Source organism: Antechinus flavipes, chromosome 1 (assembly GCF_016432865.1).
Source record: "Antechinus flavipes isolate AdamAnt ecotype Samford, QLD, Australia chromosome 1, AdamAnt_v2, whole genome shotgun sequence".
Lineage (NCBI taxonomy): Eukaryota > Metazoa > Chordata > Mammalia > Dasyuromorphia > Dasyuridae > Antechinus > Antechinus flavipes.
Genome location: NC_067398.1, coordinates 534,388,874 through 534,410,834, shown reverse-complemented (window position 1 = coordinate 534,410,834; position 21,961 = coordinate 534,388,874). Strand labels below are relative to the sequence as shown.

The 21,961-nt window shown below is 33.4% G+C and overlaps 1 protein-coding gene across 2 annotated transcripts in view; it reads right to left on the bottom strand.

The window, feature by feature from the left end:
- ATP9B (ATPase phospholipid transporting 9B (putative)) overlaps positions 1–21,961 on the bottom strand; it is a 431,234-nt gene that overhangs the window by 26,527 nt on the left and 382,746 nt on the right. For both annotated transcript variants that reach the window (XM_051970555.1, XM_051970554.1), the window contains exons 18-25: positions 21,339–21,422; positions 20,414–20,584; positions 17,110–17,208; positions 14,424–14,513; positions 9,791–9,935; positions 9,411–9,475; positions 8,131–8,286; positions 7,826–7,890 (exon numbers count right to left, since the gene is read on the bottom strand). In XM_051970555.1, coding sequence (XP_051826515.1) covers positions 7,826–7,890; positions 8,131–8,286; positions 9,411–9,475; positions 9,791–9,935; positions 14,424–14,513; positions 17,110–17,208; positions 20,414–20,584; positions 21,339–21,422 — 875 coding nt within the window. The remainder of the gene's footprint in view (positions 1–7,825; positions 7,891–8,130; positions 8,287–9,410; positions 9,476–9,790; positions 9,936–14,423; positions 14,514–17,109; positions 17,209–20,413; positions 20,585–21,338; positions 21,423–21,961) is intronic.

Here is a 21,961-nt window from a genome sequence, read left to right as displayed (position 1 = left end):
TGCTAAGTGTCGAGGATTGAATTCAGGTCTCTTTCCACTCCAGATTGAGTGCTCTATCCCAGTTTCCTCCCTCCTTAAAACAGCTATCCTGTTTTAAGTTTACTATCCTCTCAAGAGAGCACTCCATATTTCTTTTACCTCTTGGTTTAGCTCCCTGAAACAAATAAACAAAAACCTATTTACAAGGCTGCTCTCTCCATTTGGCTCCATTTTTTCTCTTTTCACTCACTCAGCCCTTTGTAATCTTGCTTCTGACCTTAACACTCAATAGAAATTGCTCTCTCTTTTTAAAAAAACTTTCCTATTAATGATAATTATTGTTTTACGGTTTTTCTTACTATCACCTTCTCCTTCTCCTTCATTTCTTCTTCTTCCGAGTTATCTCATAAAACAAAACATAATTTTAAAGACAAAAAAAAAGTAATTCAACATCACTGATTAATACTTTAAAAAATCTGAAAATATGCAACACTTATAGATAACCTACTTCAACAAAGGGGTAATTTAAGAGTAGTTTCACATAGCTCTTCTTTCATGCCTATTCTACTTAATACATTCATCATTTCTTGCAGCATAGAAACATTTCATTATATTCATGTATCATGATTTGTTTAAGTGACTGATGGGCATGTATTTTATTTTCCTATTCTTTGCTATCACAAAAAGTGATGCTAAAATTATTTTGATGTATATTGGGGCTTTATTATCAATGATCTTTTTTGGGGTAAAAGTTCAGTAATGAAATTGAATCAAAGAATATGGAGATTTTAGTGCCTTATCTGAATAATTTTAAAATGCTCTGCAAATTGTACTAATTCATAGCTCCACTAGCAATCTACTAGTATGTGCCTATCTTTGCACAACACTTCCAATATTAAACATTCCTACTTTCCCTCCCACCTCTACCATTTAGCAGGGTATGAGATAAAATCCCTGGGTTGTTTTGATTTACATTTCTTTTATTATTAGTGATATGGAGCATTCCTTCATATGGTTGGATAATAATTTGTAATTCTTATTTTGAGACCTTCATACTCTGACTATTTATCTATCTGGGAATGGCTTCATATCCATATGGAATGGCATTTCTTGGATATATGTAAATTTAAAAAAAAATGCAATTGATTTTTGAAGGTTTATTTTAAATACTGCAGTCTTGCTAAAATTATATTGCCTCATTTACTACAAGGTGATTCTTTGGGATTTTCTAAGTAAGCTATCATATCATCAGCAAGTTAGGGTAGTTTTTAGCTCTTCTTTACATATCATTTTGTCTTTGACATTTAAAAAAGGTCTTTCTATCCTTTGCATCCCTGGTATACATTTAACTTGTGATGATGATTGATTTCTTGAATGAATTGTTGTATTATCTTACAAGATTTTATTTAAAAATTTTGAATCAATTTTCATTAATGATATTGGCCTGCTGTTTTCTTTCTGTGTTTTAATTTTTCCTTGTTTAGGTAATTCAAGAATATTTGTCTCATAAAAGGAATTGGTAGGGTGTTTTCTATCTCAATTTTTGTTATAATTTGTGTAATATTAATACTAATTGTTCTTTAAAACTTCGATGGAATTCTGTTAACTCACCAGTATCAGTAATTTTCCACTTGTTTATAATTAGTTCAATTTCCTTTTTTGGCGATTGGAGAGTCCAATTTAGACTCCTGTTAGTTTGTATTTTTGAAGATATCCCTCAATTTCTTTCCTTCTCTGGTTTAGTATCACATAACTGCACATAATAGGTTCTGATTATTCTATTTCTTTTGGTCTTATTGTGATTCCACCTTAGTTTTTTTGGTTATGATGTTCTGTCCGTTTCTTTTTAATCATATTGGCTAAAAATTAATCAACTTTATTAGTCTTTTTAAAGAGCCAGTTTTTAGTTTTATAATTTAGACTTTTTTTTTCCTTTTTGGTTTCTATTTTTCTTGTTTGTTTGTTTGTTTATTGTGGGTCCATTTATTCTTTTGCTTTCTAATTTTTACATATATATTTAATTTCTCAATAGTTTTCTATTTTGCTAATGTAGAGAGATTATTTCCCCCAGGACTGCTTTAGCTACATCGCATAAAGATTAGTATGTTCATTCTTCATTATCATTTTCTTTTATTACAATTATTACTCTTATTCTTTGGTTCTCTCATCATTTAGGATTTCATTTTCAAGTCTCCACTTGGGTTTCTTTGTGCGTGTAGATGCTCCCTGGATTATATTTTTTGTTATATTATGTATTGTAAAGGATATCTTACTTGATTTATATAGCACTTATTTTACTATTTATCTTTTTACATTTCTTAGCACTATCTACTTACTACATAGTCTATTTTTATAAAAGTTCCATGTAGTGCTGAGACATTTACACACTCTTTGGTAATTCTATTTGGAAAACATCATAAATCTATATTCCTTTTATAATTTTAGTTTTCCCAGTAATTTGCTGTTATTTAATTTTCCTTTTGTTTTACTTTGTTAGATTTATCCAAAAATGAGAAAGGAAGACTGAGATTTTTCATGATTATGCTATATTTTGTAGTTCAGTTAATGTTTCCTTTATGAATTTAGATGCTAAGATATTTGGAGTATATAAGTTATAAGGTTTCTTTTGCTTTGTGTAATAGCAAGATTCTAATGCCTATTTTTTGGATTCATTTGTGTCAGAGTAAATATTTTTCCAGTCTTTCATTTTTACTCTGTGTATGCCTGAATTTGTTTTTTTTTGGGGGGGGGTAGGAGCAGGGGCAAGTTTTTTGTAAACAATAGATTATAGGAATGTGTCAAGTGTATGTTGGAATCTACTCATACTAATTCACAAGAGCCTCTTGTTAGATTTCCAATGTGAGCATTTACACGTCAGAAATTGGCAAATGCTACAAACCAGAGCTTAATTTATTGTTTTGCTAACTGACTAGATTTAAAGTAATAAGAAAAATGTCAATAATGCAGATTAAAATTAAATTTGTGGCCCATGAACATTTCACACACCTGGATTTTCCTATCCAATTTGTTACTCCTTTATGTTTTATTAATTTGTTTAACACATCTCATATTCTTGTTTTTTCATTCCTCTTCCACTGTAAACACAGTACTATGTCTATACTTATTTCACCATCTTTTACTATAAAGCAACTCTATATACCAACTCTTTTTTTTTTTCACAGTCCAAATTCTCTGGTCCCCTCTATTTGTTGCTCCTTTCCTTAGTTCTGATTAACTTATTACTTCATTTTTCTTGTTTATTTTTATCTAGTCATTTCATTCTTTGTCTCTTAGTTAGTTAAGTAAACTCTCCTTTTTTCTTCTATTCAAATTTAATTTTCTGTGCCATAAAAAAAAAAAAAAAGGATTTTATTGGCTCATTCTCTTTATTATTCATCTTTTCTTCCTGTTCTAGATTTTTTTCCCCCTTGATTCATGACCCTTATATTTACTTAGTCCATCATTCTTTATGTTGCTTATAGAATTAAAATTTTTGAGGTACCTATTTTGGATTCTCCTAAATATGTTCTATCATTGCCTTATAAATCATTTCTCTTGGCTCCCACTTTCCCCATTTTTTGTTGTGTCTCATTCTTTTAATAATACCATTTCCTGTGGCTGATAGAGAGACTATTGCCCCATGGTAAGAATCTTCCTATGCCCCTGCATATACAGTTCCTTACTGACTTTTGCTTTCCCTTTTGTTATTAAAACAAACAAACATTTACTCTGAAATCTCCTCCTCCTATTTCACACCTTCCTATTCTTTTGGATTTCATTTGTCCCCAGTAGTTCTGATTGCCCTTTTCTTAAAGTAGATGATCTCTAAGTATCAGATCTTTATAGATTAATTTTTCTGTAGAATCTCCATCTCTATTTATAGAATTATCTTTTTTTTCTCATGGGAATATTCATCACTAGTATCCATCTTCCACCTTTATTTTCTTCTCTTGGAATCCTTTGAATGCCATCTCTTTGCCCCTTTTAATTGAATGCCCATCTTTTTTCACTAGTAGTTAGGCTCAGGATTGTAGAGTATGTTCTCATTGAAATCCAAAGGGTCTATGTCTTGCAATATTTATTCCTACTTTGCCCAGACCTAATCTGGAGGCCATATTCTTTTCTGTTTTGAATCTTTCCTCTTGATTTATCTACTTATGCTCAAGTTTTTAATTGAGTTGTTTTCCTCTTGAGATCTTTAGTAATTTCAGTCTTTTTTTCCCCTTACTTTTTATCACTCACTTTGGGACTCACTCCCTTTTGCTGACAGTTTTCCTGGAGAAGGGATCTGCCTCAGTCACCTCTCATGATGGGCAATTCACATTTCACAGTCTTTCATTTCTGTACCAAGTGATATCTGAAGGCAGGGAAAGCTACAATTTCAGCAAGATGCTGGGCTCTCGGCCTTAGGCTCAGTACAGTGCAACCCAAACACATGCACATGTCCTGCCTCAGTTCTTTCTGTTCCTCACTGTTCTTAATGAGCTTTGTGGCAGCACTGGGCAGTACCACACTGCTGACTCAGCTAGAGGAAGCTTCTACTTTTTGGTTTTCTGTTCTGAGTGGGGAAAGAGAGGCAATGTTGAGTTCTGTTACAAACATGTAGATTGCTTTTGTTGTTCTGCTGCCAAAATGCAGGGGACAGTGAATGCTGAGAGAGAGAGAGACAAGGATTAGTCTTGTCTGTCATTAGTTCACTGAATTGTTTTCATTGAAGTTCTTAAAGTATCCAAAATTATGGAGAGCAGAAATTTCTTTGTCTCTTATGCATACTTCCTACTTTGGGAAGATTTGAAAAAATTGTGACAATCAATGAAATATCTAATCTCCATCTTGTTGGTCAAGAGACCAAGACACCATACAATAACTTAATTACTGAATCTAAATGTCTTATCTCATGTCTTATTCATCTCAAGTTATCTGCTGTAACTGATGCTAATGACAACTCTTCCCATCTCCTGGATACTCTGTTCTTTCTGGGGTGTGTGTGTGAATATTTGTGGGACTTTTTTTTTTTTTTTTAATGATACTCTTTGGGTTCTCTTCTGGCTTTTCTGACTACTTTTTTAACTTCCACTGCTGATTCATCATCTATATCAATATACTTAATTGTGCTTCCCAACGTTCTCCTCTAAGCCCTTCCCCCATCTCTTATCAGCTACTACTATGATCTCACATATACAAGCACAGAGTGTATATATATACATACATGAAAACATATGGGTATACATATATACACATATCCAGCACTAGTCTCTAGGAATTATTTTACTTTTTGAATTCATTTTCCAATTGCCTAGAACTTTGTCTGGAACAAGAAGGTAATCCATATTAACTACTTATATTAAATGCTTGCTGATTGATTGATTTATGAAGGACATTGATAAATTGGAGAATTTCTACTGAAGGTCATCTAAGAAAGAAGGGGCATTGAGGTCATTTATATAAGATTAAAACAGTTGGGAATGTTTAGCCTGGAGAAAAGAAGGCACAGAAGAAGACATAACAGTAATCTTTAACTATTTGTAAGCCTGCCAAAGGGAAGAGCGATGAGCCTTGTTCTCTTTGGCTCCTTCAGTCAGTGGGTCAGCCAACAAGCCTATATTAAGCACTTACTATGTGCCAGGGAGAGTGGAACAAAGAACTAGGGACAATTGGAAGATGTGGACCGGAAGAAGATAAACTTCTTTTCAATTAGAGCTATCTAATAGTGCAATGCACTACCCCAGAAATCAGTGTTCTCTCTAGGAGAGGGCTTTATTTAAGCAAAATGGATGACTAAGGATATGGGATACCAAAGAGGCAATTCCTGTGCGGGTACTACAGAGATAAGAAAGTTGCTGCAGTAAAAAGAAAAAGGTAAGGATTTCTATTAAAGCTGGCATTGACTCTTGTTCATGCTAACTAGTGGCATGGGAGTAATTAATGAGCTCCCTCCCCCAAATAATGGCATACTGTGATTAGGGTTGCTTGTCAGTTATTAAACAACATAGTAAGTCATTTAAAATGCCTAGTTAAAGGCATCACGATATAGTAGAAAAACACCTGGATTTAAAGTTAGAGCTGCTGGGTTTAAATTCTATTTTTGCTAACTAATGTGTGTCTGACCGTGGGTAAAATCAATCTTTCTGGACCTCAATTTTTTCATCTGCAAAATGAGAGAGTTGAACTATATGACCTTTAGGGTTCTCTTCACAACTCCCAACCTATATTTCTAAGAAATAACAATGAGGAACATAATAGTGTAAAATATTAACATATTTTTCTTTTTAATACTAATTGGGCAAAGTCAATCTTTCTGGACCTCAATTTTCTCATTTTGTAAAATGAGAAAATTGGACTATATGACCTTTAAGGTTCTTCACAACTCCCAATCTATATTCCCAAGAAATAACAATAACAATGTAAAATATTAACCTTTTTTCTTTTTAATACTAACGACTACTGAAAGTATAACCACGTCTTTTGATTTATTCAAATTATATAGCCCATTTTATGCATTATTTCTTATCTGAGTCTCAATTTTAGCATTCTTATAGGTTCTTTCTTAAACTGGAAGTGGAAAAAAGAAAGTAGAAATGAAACTCAGACTTGTTTTTAGAGAATAGTTTAGTATTAATAATTTAAAAAAATGTTCATGTCATTATATCTTGTTGGGAATATAGCTTTAAGTGTATGTTTCCTATGATGAATCATTAGCCCATTTATTTTATCTCATATACTTTAGAGAAAGAATTCACTTAATGAATAGATTAATTTGAAAGATTATAGATGTAAGTTATATAATTTTCAGTGTTGCAGACCTAAGTCTTTAAAGTTGGCCTGTGCAATAATATCAGATTTCAAATGCCAATTTTAACCTTTTAACCTTTTATATCTAATCTTTTGACCTCTAAAAGATAACACTGAACTAGTAACTGCTAAGCTTTTGCTAGTATTTTGGGATCGTAGATCTATAATCCTGTTTTGCACCCAACAACTGGTACAGAGGTTAACAGTAAGAACTCAAAAAGAAAAAAACTGTGTTTATCCAAGGCTTAATCCAAGAGTGATATTGGATTAATTCTCTGAGATAACAGCACAGGATGAGAAAAACAGAATCAGACCCATCTAAAATATTAAATTTTTGCTCTGTAAAGTAGGACAAAACAAGATGAGTTTGTGCTTATAATTTATTCTTATGTATGTCATATTTTGTAATGCAAGATTTCAAAAGTTCTCAGAACAGATACCTAAAGAACTATGATATAAATTCAGCAAAAGACAAAAGCAATACATATGTGATTATTGGTGTATATTTTGTCATTTGTTGTCTCAATCCAATTTTAAAGAAATATAAGTATTTATTTTCTTTGTTTCTTTGTTGATACATCTTATCACCTCAATCCAATCACGAGTAAACAATACTCCAACTACAGAGTAGCATGCTTTGCTAAGGGTCATGCAGCTGTAAGACCTGTCTTTCTTTAACTTACTATTGATGACAATGTCTTCATTGGCCCCACCCCTTTGGCTCTTCCCCTTTTCATTATGCCACAGGACCCTTTTTAAAAATCTCAGCTCCGTCACAGTTCCTGACACAAATTATGGCTTCCCCATGAAAACAGAAAATCTAATGAGAAAATTTAACAGTGCACTGGCAAGGAGAACAAATGTACAGGTGTCATCTTGAAGTTCACTCAAGCAAAATATTAGTTTTTCACATTGGTATTATTCATTCGGAACATTAACCATTCTGAAAACATATGAGGAATTAATCAGAAACAACACTATATTTTCTCCCCAAAAAACAAAGTTCTTCCATAAAAGATATTACTAAGTACTGTAAATACTGGATTTAACTTACCCTACCATTAGGAATCCCTGGTACAAAGGAACAGATGCAAAATAGAAGACTGAAGAAAACACAGCCTTAAAGAGAGAACACAATAAATAATAAAAAAGAAAACAACAACTGAGTTTTCAGTAAGTCACATTTACATTATTCTTCATTCAGGCTTCTCAGAGTGCCTTATTATTAAAATCTAATTAAAATCCAATAAAATAAAATAAAATGGAACAATCAAGCACTCTGCAGTAACACTTATAATCCTTTTTAAATGCCATACCCCTCTGTGGGTATACCAAAAACAAAAAAAAAGGTTTAAATACCTGCATGGTGGAAATAATAAGGCCCCTGTGCATGACAAATTGACCAAGTGCTGCTGATCTTTTGTAGCTGTTTCGGCCATGTACCATTAGCAATCTGCCAATGTGTTTAAATTGTGTGATGGAAAAATCTGCTGCCAGAGAAGCTTGCTTTCCCTCCTTAAATGAAAACAAAAGAAAGTCCTTTTAAAAATACCATATAACTTAGAATTTTATTCTAACTTAGAACCATATTAAAAAAAAAACCCAAACACTTTTTACTTCTTAGATAAAAATTTTGAAATATATTTTCAATATATACATAGCTGTATATTTCATATACATGTATATGTGTATATATATATACACACACATATATATACATATGAATGATTAGAGCTAAAGAATAGCTTATAAATCATATAATTCAATTCTCTCAAGAATATATTTTTTGAATATATGTTGGGGGGGGGGGTAGCAGTTTGGATATATATACACAGCCAATAAATTTGGAGAGTCCAGAAATGCTTAATATTTTTTTACAAGGTAAAAATATATATTAAATCCAATATATTCATGAATACTTATACAATTATTTTGCTGCACAAGAACAATCAGATCCAAAAGGAAAAAAATGAAAAAGAAAATAAAATTAAAGCAAACAACAACAACAAGAGTGAAAATGATATGTTGTGATCCATACTTAGTTCCCACAATCCTCTCTCTGGGTGTAGATGGCTCTCTTCATCACAAGAGCATTGAAACTGCTCTGAATCATCTCATTGTTGAAGAGAGCCATGTCCATCAGAATTGATCATTGTATAATCTTGTTATTGCCATGTACAATGATCTCTTGCTTCTGCTCACTTCACTTAGCATCAGTTCATGTAAATCTCTCTAGGCCTCTGAAATCATCTTGCTGATTGATTGTTATAGAGCAATAATATTCCATAACAAGGAATACTTAATATTCATGTTAAGAACCTCTTTTGTATATATCTTAAAGAGTTTAGTTAAAGCAATCTCCAAATTTTAAAGATTTTCATTAATCTAAGGAAACATATGAACTTATATATCCCAAAGTTCTAAATTGGTACTTTCTGTATGAGATGTAGAAAAAAGAAACCAAGAATGAAACCTCTGCTAGCACAGGGAAAGATCTAACACCAATAAACAAAACAAACAAAAAAAACCAATTCCTAAAATATTAAGCATTTTTCAAAAGAAAGAACACTACTGAATTTGAGTCGTTAAATAAAGTTTATAAAAGAAATCTAAGTCAATATGTGAACATAAGAAAATACCTTTCCTTCAATTCCAATTCCACAGTCAGCTGCTTGGATCATACTGACATCATTTCCTCCATCACCTAAGAAGAAATAAAAACTATAATTTTCAGCTATTCATTGTCATTCTCCCCTTTTTCTATTCAGTACTGCAAATACTTAATTTCTAGAAGCAGATAAACTAATCTAAATTTGCAAACTAAATTCAATGCTTATAGCTTTTAAGATACCTCTTTATCTAAAAACATTATGCTTCTAAAAGTGAGTAGCTTATAAATTTGATATATCACAAAGATCTTTAGATGGGATTTTCTGCATTTCATTTATGAATGACCTATTATTGGTTTTGTTCTTGTTCAAATAAGGTTAGTGGCATAGTGAATGTGGAAGTTACTTACCTACTGCACATGTACGTTTGCCTGTATGCTGTTGCAATAATTTAACAATATGTGCTTTCTGTGTTGGTGAGCAGCGACAGCAGACTACTGCAGGGCATTGACATGCCAGCTCTACAAATTCATGCTCGTAGTATTTTAAGCAAACCTAGAAAAGAATTTTTTTTTCATCATATTTTGTTTTTTTCTAAAATAACTTTAATATGGAGATCTATTTAACTTGATAAAACAAAACAACAGAAGAATATTATTACTCTTTTCTAAGTGTGGTTTATCTGCATTCTTTAGGTAACTATTTTATAAAAATGACTGGATGAAACACAAATATTTTAATTAAGATGAAACATAGAGTAAAGAAGATACGGGGGCAGCGAGGTGGCACAGTGAATAGAAGGCCAGCCCTTAAGTCAGGAAGACCTGAGTTCAAATCTTTTCTTAGACACACTTCCTAGCTGTGTGACCCTGGGCAAGACACTTAACCCCAAATGCCTCAGCAAAAAAAAGAAGAAAATAATAATAAGAAGAAAAAGATATAGCTAAGCCCTTATTAATCCTCCAAAAATATTTATACCATAGCCTATGATCTATAAACCCACTGAGCCCAAATGTAATTAAAAAAAAAATCCATGTATAAAAAGGTTATATTGTCCAAAAGTTAGAAATGGATAGTGTAAGATCTAGTAAGAGACATGAAAGTACTTAGAACCAGAAACAACTGGAAAACAAACAAACAACAAAAATACCAAAATCAAAATTGTTGAAATCCTTACAAAGTGTTAAGTCATTAGAATTGATAGAGACAATAATTATCTAATTTAGCATGGTTCAGTATGATTGATCTGATCCTACAAGGAGATGTTATGGGCTAGAACTTGAAACAAGGTACTAAATGGAATTGAGGAGACAATGGTTAAATCTAGTTTAGATTTAATCCTACAACAAGTAACGGTTTTCCAGTGATATAATGACTGATATGTACTCAGTGTACAGCATATAAGCAAGAAGCTCTCAGGGCCAAAGAGCACTCTGGGAGACGCAGAAGTCCACTCTTGGAGGCAGAAACAGATTCATTCCATATTCTACCTTTGTGCTGGCTGGAGACATTCGGAGGGAGTGAGAGGCTGAAGCTCAAGACTTTGACACAATAAAGGACTGGATTTTAATTTCTGGTTACATTTGGAGTGATTATTACTTGGAACTGAAACTAAGGCTGCCTCCAGAGAACCTCCCCCAAGAAACCTGTTCCCACAGAACCATCTTACATATTATATAAAAGAAGAGAACACCACACAAAATTCCACAATAAATATTAAATGCAGGTGATGCCAGCATTATATATTAATAGCTACCACTGTGAATAAATATAAATTTTACAGGTGAGGGGCATTTAGTTTCTTACTCCTTCCTACCCCTCACCTCAGATGTAATCACAAGATATAATCATAGATGATGTTACCTTATGTGCTAACAAAATATTAGCACCCTGCTACCTCCTTATGAAGTATGGACCATTTTCTTTGCCTGAATTGGAAAGGGCAAAGCAATTGTTTGGCTTGAAAATTGGCCAGCACTTGGAAGCATTAAAGTGTTCAGCCTGACAATAGTAAAGGTTGGAGAGCACAAGGCAGTCTACTACTTTCTCTTTCCTGGCCCACCACATACTATAATATTTAACAGCAAAACACTCACTTAGCTGGAGACCCCTAAGCCAACAGTTGGAGAGGAAGTTAGAAAAAGCCCAAGACAAAAATTACCAGAGTACAGGAACATATGCTTTCCAAACAGACAAGGAAACAGAGAGGTAATCACTCCTGACTCCAAGAAGAAGCTTCAAAGAATGTGATCTCTTACAGCAAAAAAAATTTAAAAAAAAAAAAAAAAAAGGGCTGGATATGCACTCATGAAAAGTACTAGTAAGTTGGACTACAAACGGAAGCACACCCTGGGATTCAGTTGTGCAGCTTACCCAACAGAGACTGCACCAAAAGAGGAAACTTTGTAATAACTGTGAGGGAAAAAAACACTAAGGTTTCCAGTTCTAGAGTTGAATGGCCCACAATATCTGCTATATAAATCTGACTCTTTTTTTCTTCATTTGAATATTTGTTGGAGAGTGTAATGTAGGTTTATGGTTGGAAACATTTTGTAGTTATTCACTTTACTATGTCATATTAGTACATCCACCATTCCAAGAGCTAATTGTGTCTACTGGCTAAATACTCATTAAAAGTACACTGGTTGGCGTATATAAGCCCTAGTTTTATGAGTGGATTCTGTTAGAATAGGGTACCATTACTGTCCTCAAGGAAATTATATCATCTCAAATTTGGGATGTAGATGAAATTTTGGATTATTAATGAAACATGAAGTTTATCAATTTGAAATATACACACACATATATGTTATTTGTGAGTAATTAAAGGCATATATTTAGCCTTTTAAATTAGTGAGCAGTCTACTGGATATAAGTAGATATTAAGGAAGTCCTTATATAAGCAATAAGGAATGAAAGGTCACTAAAGCCTTGGGTAACATGATCAGGAGTGAAAATAAAGAGTATGGTTCAAGATATACTGGAGACATAGGAAGTGGATTGGATAGGACATGGTAGTAGTAAAGCTGTGGAAATTTTCCTATTCAGTAGATATGTTGCTGGGCAGTTTCCAAGACACATGTGTGTGAATTCACTTACAAGAAAAGTTTATCTTTTATTTTAACATCTGAACCATATAGGTATATTAAAGTCCTCTTCTGATTTCTTATTAAATAGAAGTGACCCTGGGCTATTGAAGGCCATGGTCAGAACAATATGAATTTTGGCAAGCTCTAACAAAAAAAAAAATTAAGTACCAGAAGTTGGAAAAGCTTTTAAGTACTCTATGCTATTTTTAAAAAAACTCAAAACTATGAGTAATAATGCAGATTTGTTTACTTCGGCTGAAGAAAACAATGGAGGAGTAAGCTGGATATCTAAAGCCCCATTAAGGAAAAGAATTGTGTCCAAAGACAAGGATAGTCAAGTGTGAGAACGTTTATTACTATTTATTGTAACCTGGTAACAATCTCTGTCATGGCATGGTATAGATCATGAATCCATGAGATATTGCTTGATTGTAGGTTGTTGTATTTTGCTATCTGCTCCCTACCCCTCACTCTCCAAAGAGGAGAATATTAAATGTATTCTCTTTTGAATGGTAGGGAAAATTATTATTTCAAGTGTTGTGAGTAGGGAGGAAAATTCAAGACATTTTGTTATCCTTATACACTATGAAAGACCTCTGGAAAATATGATAGCTGATATATGTTCACAAAATACAGCTTAAAATAAATTCGGTCAGATTTTTAAAAAAGGCTTCAGGTAACAAAGTAAAATTGAAAATTATCCACAATACTGCATTATAGAATTCTTTAGGCTACTAGATAATGTAATCAAATACATTCTATTAATAGGAATAAGAACTGTAATTTCAGGGGTATAAGGAACTCCTCCTACTAGTTCAGGTCAGTACTTTTATAAAGATAGGGGCTGCTGGAGTCAATCAATCCTATCAAATTCTTGCACTTAAAGTAATTGACCAGGTACTAACCTCTAGTACTTTTTCACATGAGTCAGAGATGTGAACATGGGGCCTGAGTATTTTCACTTAATCAAGGCATCTCAATCAATTAGGTGTTCTAGGAAGTCTTTAGACTTTGAAAAACAGCCAGATCAGAGCTTGTGTAAAACCAAGAACCAAATTAAGCATCCAGAAGTACCTAGGTGATACAGTGGCAAACTCCTTTCCCACTCATCTGGGAAGGTGGAAGAGAAGGGAGCACTTCCACCTCAGTCCTGGTCTCCTCTCTCTCCCCCTTCCCCACTCTAAAGAGTAGTCCTCAAGGATTTTAGGTCTGAGGTTTTGGTTATGCCCTCATCTCTGTGGTTTCAGGAGTGAAGGCTGGAGGGGACAAGTCAGACATAAAGTGGAAAGCAGATTCAAAGTTCAACAAGAAGCCAAACACAGAAGCGACACCATACCTAGGGGAACTTGGTGGTATAACTTATGAAAAGAAAAAAGGAATATCCAGCAGGCATCTGAGAGTTGCCTACTTGCTCTGTGTGCTCTTATCTTGAGTTCAATTTTCTCTGCAGAGTCCTGAGAGAATCTTTTGGAAATTGTTTCATCCAGACTCTCCCGTCAAAGAGCATAATGATTTCTAAAAGCTAAGTCAGGCTAACCAAATGATATCAACCTCAAATTAAGGCAAGGTGTATACTGGTGGGCTTAAAGAACTACAGCATTTGAAAGCCACTCCGAGCCTCTGAGGGATATTTCTAGATCTCTGAGAGGAAAAGTGGCAGCTGCTCTCTTAGGAGTTACCTGCCTGCCAGTCCCGCTTCTTTGCATTTTACAATTTAGAGTTTATATTCTATACAGTACACAATAGAATATTGCTGAAAATATTCAAAAGTTAAGTGATATGTCAGAATGGACCTTGAAGTCATTATCTACTATACCAGGCTGCTTTTCTCTGATATTAATAAGTTTCTGAAATTTTAAAATATTAGTTACAATGGGCCATTGAACTTATTTGAATCCAAAATATCATCAGCTAAGAAAGAAGAGGTTCCCAGATTAATTTAGCTCTGACTTACCTCTAAAGAGTCTCCAGCTATGACTAGGGCACAGTCATGCTTTCTTCTAAAGGCATTCAGCTCCAAGTGAGCCTCTCCCCGATTAGTTACCTTAATTTGAGAGAGTAATTTATTTGTGTAAAATAAAATTCAACCTAAATTATGAATTTGTAAAATTGCAAAATTTAAAAATAAATTGTATAGTCCACTCATTTGAGGACAATTATAACAAAATACTTAAAATATTCAAAAGGACAAAGTCTATATAAATATTACACTATAGTGTTACTACAGAATAGCTATTTTAAAACCAAAATGATATATTTAAGCATATTAATTTAAGCAAGTATAATTTGTCTTATACTTTTTTCTGCTGGGAATAAATATTGACTTATTTAATACAGACCATTTTCTGTGCAGTGAGCCCACATTGCACAAAAAAGATCAGAGATTAAACTCAGAGATTAATGTAAATGAAAATCTGCATATTAGAAATTTCAAATTCCATTGAGATGAAAAGATTCAGAACTGTATTAGAAAATGTTCATGTACTATCATCTGGTATTTTGCCATACCTCCTTAAGCTAAGATAGGGAAGGGAAACAGAAGGGAATACATTTATAAAGTACCCAACTGTGCTAAACACTTTACAATTATTACCTCATTTGATCCTCACAATTTAAGGAGGAAGGTGCTGTCATTATATCCTTTTTGCAGGCGAGGAAACTGAGGCACACAAAGGTCATGTGATTTCCCAGGGTCACAAGGCTAGTAAGCGTCGAGGCCAGATTTGAACTTAAGTCTTCCTGACTCCAAGCACAGCCCTCTATCTACTGTGCTTCCTAATTGCCTCTTACAGAGACCAGACCCCGGTTATGCAAATACTATACATCTGAAATAGGACTTGAATTCAAGACCTCTGAAGCTAGCCCTCTCTACAGCATGCTGCTTTCCAAGATATGACAACAATAATGATTATTTAACCCTTCTATAATTTTTCAAAGAACAAACCAACAGAGCAGTAACTGCTGACAAGCCTACCAAGCTGGAAAGCTACAATTCTGAGACCAATGAGGGCCTGCAAGTTTCTAATCTCTAAGGCTGAAAAGCCTAGTTAAATGCTACAGAGCCATGTATTGGAGCTGGAAGAACTCATTCTAATGAAAGCACAAATCTTTTTACACATTAAATTACAAAGATACAGCACTTTGTATGAACAAATATTGCCTTAGAAAGGCAGAAATATACTGGGAAGACATAAGTTCATGTCTTGGCTCTTTCACTTTATAGCTGAGTCACTCTGGGCAAAAAAAAAAAATTAATATATTTGAAATCTTATTTTCTTCACTTTTAAAATGTTAATAATAATAATAATGATGCTAACAATTATATTAGCACTACAGAACCTAATAGGGCAATTGTGAAGAAAGTTTTTAAAGCACTATGGAAATGAGACTTACTATTATAAGAATATTGTTAATATCGGTCAAAATAACTGTGTGAATAAAATTGGTACCGATTTTATAAATTAGGAAGAATTAGTCATAAGGCTATTGACATAAAGCCACACAGCCAGTAATCAAAAGAATTTGAATTAAAACTCAAGTTATTTTCATTCTAAAATTTGTGCCCAGACTTCGTGAGACTTCTCTTTATCCACTCCATATAAATATAAGACATTTCTATTAAACTATTTCTTTATTTCAACCCTGGGCTTAGTTTTATTTTTAAAAAAGAAGGATACAGTGTTGTCAGTATTTGATCTAATAGTTCAAAACAGACAAATATATATATTTTGAATTTTTGAATTTTGAATTTTATCAGTCTTTTGTATATAATAGCAATACAGAATATTTCAATTAACCCTACTAATTAGGTTCTCCCAAATATGTCAGAATAAATACTGAGTGACACATGAATGACAATTATGAAATCCTAGAAAATTTTAACCTTCATGTGCTTCAAAGTAAGAGTTCTTGCTTATACATCCCCATATTTCTGAAAATATCAATTAAAAAAAGACAAATTCAAAACAGATAGATCTGGAAAACAATTTGTGATGCTATAACACTGAAAAGTCAACAAAAATTGATCTCAAGTTTTATCAGAAGCATTAATAATTTAATTGCAAATAGTAGTCTGCAGGGCCTAATTTGCTATTCGGATGCTTCACAACAAACTACATTTACATGTAAATTATATTCAAATAATTATTTCTGTAGGTGCAAGTGGTTCATTTAGAACAGACACAGACATATAATGTCTGTTCTCCCACCATCAATCAAGACCCAAGAAATCTTTATTTTTTGTTTGAATTAAATTTAGTCATAACTAATAATACAGTATACACATAAATTCAGTTTGCCTCTACTAATTTTGTTTAAGAGACAATTAAGAAAAAAACATTTGATCTGAAAATGATAGATTAAAATCATTCCTATTTTGTGTTTGGGGCAATGTTTGGAAAAAGCAGCTTTTGTAGGATCACTGAACACACTCGGCAGAAAATCTACCTTGAATTGATATAGACAGTTCTAAAGATTTTTATAAATTAAGTAGTAACAAAAAATATTGTAATCACTGGATATTCTTCTCTAAATAGAAATGTAATGTTTAGTAAATTACTACTTATGTACTCTTAAAGAATAATATGACAATTTTAGTTGAGATACAAGATCCAATTCAAATTATTTTGAAATATACTTACAGGTCTGAAAATATGAATATCTTGGGTTCTAGATACCAAGTGAGAGCTTTTGGCAATGCAGGTAGCTGTTTCCAATTTGTCTCCTGTTAGCATCCATATCTAGGAAACAATTTAAGCAGAATTTAAAGAACTTTATACCAGTTTCCTTTTTTGCTAACCTAGCTTAAGAGGGGCAGTGAAGGAAAGGAAATGTTTTTGCCATACTAATTAAAATATAGAAAGTAGGTATATGACTAATTTTAGCTTGTAAGTAAATACAAACGATAGCACAAATCCTTAATTTTTTATTTTATTTTATTTATTTATTTGATTCTTTATAGTGGATTCTAATGTGAGAAGAAACTATTTTTAGGGATTTAAAAAAAGGACTTATCTATAAAGTCATATAAGCAAAATATAGTAATTATAGACCCAAAGAATTTTAAAAGTGAAATTTTTACAAAGGGAGAAAACTGAGGCCCATGATGATTAAGCAACCTGCCCCAAAATCAATAACAGAAAGACTGTTTCTGAGGTCAAAGACAGTCTTCACCAGGTAAGCTGCAGTGTGATGAATTTTTAACATGTCATATATAAAACTAATAAATATCTGGAGAGTTTATACGAGATACTAAAGGATTTTAGAAATATGCTGACAACTGAATGATTTTTTTCCTTGTTCAGTCAAAGTGATAGTCAGAAATACTGTACTAATAAACAGCCTTATTATGTTCCAGAAATGTCTATTACTAATATCTGAAATCCTGGATCCTTTCATTCTTTCAGCTATTTTGCACACACCCATATACACTAAAAACCAGAAAAGTTGAATATATATAACTTGGATTTCAACAAGCTCACTTCTATACTTCAAGGATCTATAATTTCACAAGTGCCAATAATCCCTCTGCTCAAAGCTGCTCTTTGAGAGTGGTTGTGGCCAAAAAATTCCTCGCTCTTCAGCATACCAGAGAATTCCTCTGACTTCAGAAAGACTGGACTCCAGATACCAGATGTATATTACCATAGCTATAAAATAAATTCTCATGAAAAAAATTATTTTTCTTCAATCATTTCTACTATTTCTCATTGACTTACAATCTATTTTTATGTGGCGAGAGATACAAATGGGCAGTGACCGTGTCCTTTCTTTGTATCCTCAGCATCTAGAATAGTTCCTGGCATATAATAAACACTTAATAAATGTTTGCTTGTTTGGCTGATTCTAATAATATACTCTGACTTCATTCCTTTTCTCAAGTTATTTCTAGCTAATAAACTTTCATAATAATCACAACTTATATAATTCATCTGGTAATTAATACTAGATGCAATTTCTAGAACTGTTTTTTAAAGCATTTACTGCTCCTTAGCTTTCAGTATGTTGTCTGTTTTCTTCCTCTGGGCATTCCTTGAGGACAAATATCACATAAGTAAGTAACATCACATGAAGCACCTGGCAGAGTGCTATGTCCAGGTAAGCACTCAATTAATAAATGTTGATTTGAAGAACTCATCTTGGTTCCATTCTTTGAAGGAGAGGGAGTTCCAGGATAAGTTTTCCATTTGTACCTATTTCACCTATATTCCTATGCTTCCTGGGAGCTTTTATCCCTCTAATTTTCAGTCTTTTTGTTAGCTCCTTTCCATGATACTGGGAAAGAAGCTAGTTGTGCTCCATTCTAAAAAAAAATCTTTGATTGAACAAATTAACCAACCAATCACTTATTAAGCACCTACATATTCCAGGAACTATACTTGGGATATAAAAACACAAGTAAAACACTTCCTGCCAGAAAGTTAAGAGTTTAGGGGGAAGACACATAGATAAATCAGTTTTACTAGAATAAAATAGTCTGGGGAAAGGAGAAAGCATCAGTAACAGGAAGGGCCATTAAGGTTTTCTATAAAAGGTGGCCCTTAAGCCAAGTCCTGAAAAAAAAGCAAAAGAATCTAAGAGGCAGAAGTGAGGAAGAAGCGAATTCTAGGCAGGGGACTAGAGAAGGATTGGAGGGAGCCAGGGCAAAGTATAGGAAGTTGAGTGCTGTAAGGGAAAGAATGAAAAAGGCAAGTTTGCCTGAACTGTAAAGTACAGGCAAGGGAATAGTTTATAATGAGTCTAGAAAAATTGGGGTCAGGCTATGAAGGACTATAAATGTCCAACAGAAATTTCTGTTTTATCCTGGAGCAATTGGGAGTGACTGGAGTAAAATGAGTTGGGGAATAAAATGATTAGATCTGTGCTTAAGACACTGCATATACTGTGTACTTATATCACTGGTAACATATGAACATTGTAACATATGAAGCGCTGGGTTAAGTTGGTAATTATGTGAGTGGTGAAAAGGGTGAAGGAATGGGAGAAATCATAGAGGAAGAAATAGCAAAATTTGATGAGTTCAGGGAGACTGAACAGTAAAAAATGACAACAAATATGAGAACCAGGGAGACTAGAAGCATAGTGGTGTGCTTAATAGAGCTAGGGACATTTGGTAAACCAGTGAGTTTTGGGAAAAGAATAATGAATTCTGTTTTGAACTTGCTGATTTTTGAGATGCTTATGGAATAAAATGTCCAACAGTTGCAGATGTGGCAATGAAATTTACAAGAGATGGGGGAATAGAGATATACACTATGAGTCATAGGCATATAGATGGTTAACTCAAAAGAAGTGATGAGATTACTAAGAGATAAAGGACATATGTATTTTAAAGTGTTTAATACAGGGCCTGGCACATAGTAGGCACCTTTTTTTCTTCTCCCTTCTTTTCCCTCCCCACAAGAAGATGAGAGTAATAAGGCTTAAGGTAGAACTTCAATTAGGAGTATAGTGCTGATAATGAGCCTGAAAAGGAGACTTAGAAGGAATGGACTTGCTATCCATTCAGGATAGTGACCTTGATCTCTCCTAGAAATAGTTCTTTCCTCTAACTCTATCTAATTTGTCATTACCCACCTACTTTGTAATGCCTTGTAATCTAGATTCCAATTGCCTTTGTTTTTTCAAAGTTAACAAAAATCTCCTGACCACTATGTTAATCAACCTTTTCTCAGTTTGTTGCTTCTATGTGTGACCTGGACAAAGGTTCCTCACTTCTTGGGATCTAGGATTTCCTCATCTGTAAAGTAAGGGACTGGAATGTCTAGATTCTAGCACTAGTCTATGATCTTGAGATCTCTAAGATTTGCTCCAGCTCTAACTCTGATGATCCTGGGATCTTTGCTCCTCAGCATTTATATCCACCCTCAAGACTCAAGCTCATGTATTCTTCAATAAATTTAAAAACTCTGCACAGGCTCACAAGAGCAGAGAAACCTTCAGCACCTTGATCCCTGCATTTCTCAGCATTTCCAGTGCAGGTCGAACATCAGCTTGGAGCTGGTCTTCCACTCCAGTGAGGCATAGTAACTCCATCTCTCTCTCCACACTCTCTATAACTGCAGCCACCTTGAGTGTCCTATCATGGATACTTAATTTGGCTTGGCTGTATCGATTCTAGGAGCAAGAACAGAGACTATTATTCATCACAATTCACAGATTGAATCTATCATAGTTTATTGACTTTGTGAAGATTATGATCTTTATCAAAAACTGAAAATGACTCTGTAGCAGTTGCTCATCATTAGCACAAAATATGTGGTATAGTTATAGGTGTGAGTAATATGGCAATCAAAAGTAAGTTGTAACCTCCATGCCCTCTAAGAAGATTACACTCTTCAAGGTAAGAATGTTACCTGGTCCTTTCACAAGCACTGACTCCTGCTAACCTGGCAATGGAAGTTGTAGAGATGAGGGATAAATGAACTGGACCATTCCAACAACAATGATAATGATTCATATTCCTAAGGATAAATTTTTTAAGGCAAATATGATTTGGGCTTGATTGTATATAAAGAGTTCAAAGGGCTTTTAGCCTATGTATCTCAAAGTGGGAAAAAAGAAATCCCAAGTTGTGGGAATACATAATTTTATCAACAAATAAGATACTTGAGCTTTTAGGATATAATCTCCAATTAATCTTGCATGAACACTCTGTAATAGGATAAATCATCTACATTTCTTATGTTTTGAGTTAAAGGATTAGATACTAACAATAGCTTATGAGTGAAGATACTACACTGGCTTAAGTCTTTAACTATAGTTTTAAAGGAAAATAATAAGCTCTTGCCTCATCTAGCTTTTTGATTTTAATAAAGTATGTAAATAATACAGTGAAACTAGGAAGAGTTAATTATTAAAAGTCACATACCTCAAAATCTTGATACTGTTCTTCTGTTAATGATTTTTTGGCAACAACAAGAGTACGCAATCCTTCTCGTGCCATATTACCACACTGGGAAAAAAAAAGGAAAAAAGGAGTTTTGTAACCCCACTGATTTGTGAACCAGAAAAAAAATCTTATTTGCCCTAAAATCTTCCTACTTAAATTCATATATGTAGCATCTATGCACACACACACATATACATAGATAAATACATGTTCTTAATTATCGCTATGCCCTTCTTATTCATTCATTTGCTCAACAAAATAATAGCATAACGCCTTGTATTAAGAATTAAGGGGTTCCCCAACTGATAAAAGGTCAAAGGATATGAATAGCCAATTTTCAGATGATGAAATTAAAAGCCATTTATAGTTATGTGAAAAATGTTCTAAATTACTATTAATTAGAGAAATGCAAATTAAAACAACTCATACCTAACATTGGCTAACAAGACCCCCCCAAAATGATAAATTTTGGAGGGGATGTGGGAAAACTGGAACACTAATGCAGTATTGGTGCAGTTGTGAAATGATCCAATCATTCTGGAGAGCAATCTAGAACTATGCCCAAAGGGCTATCAAACTGTGCATACCTTTTGATTTAGCAG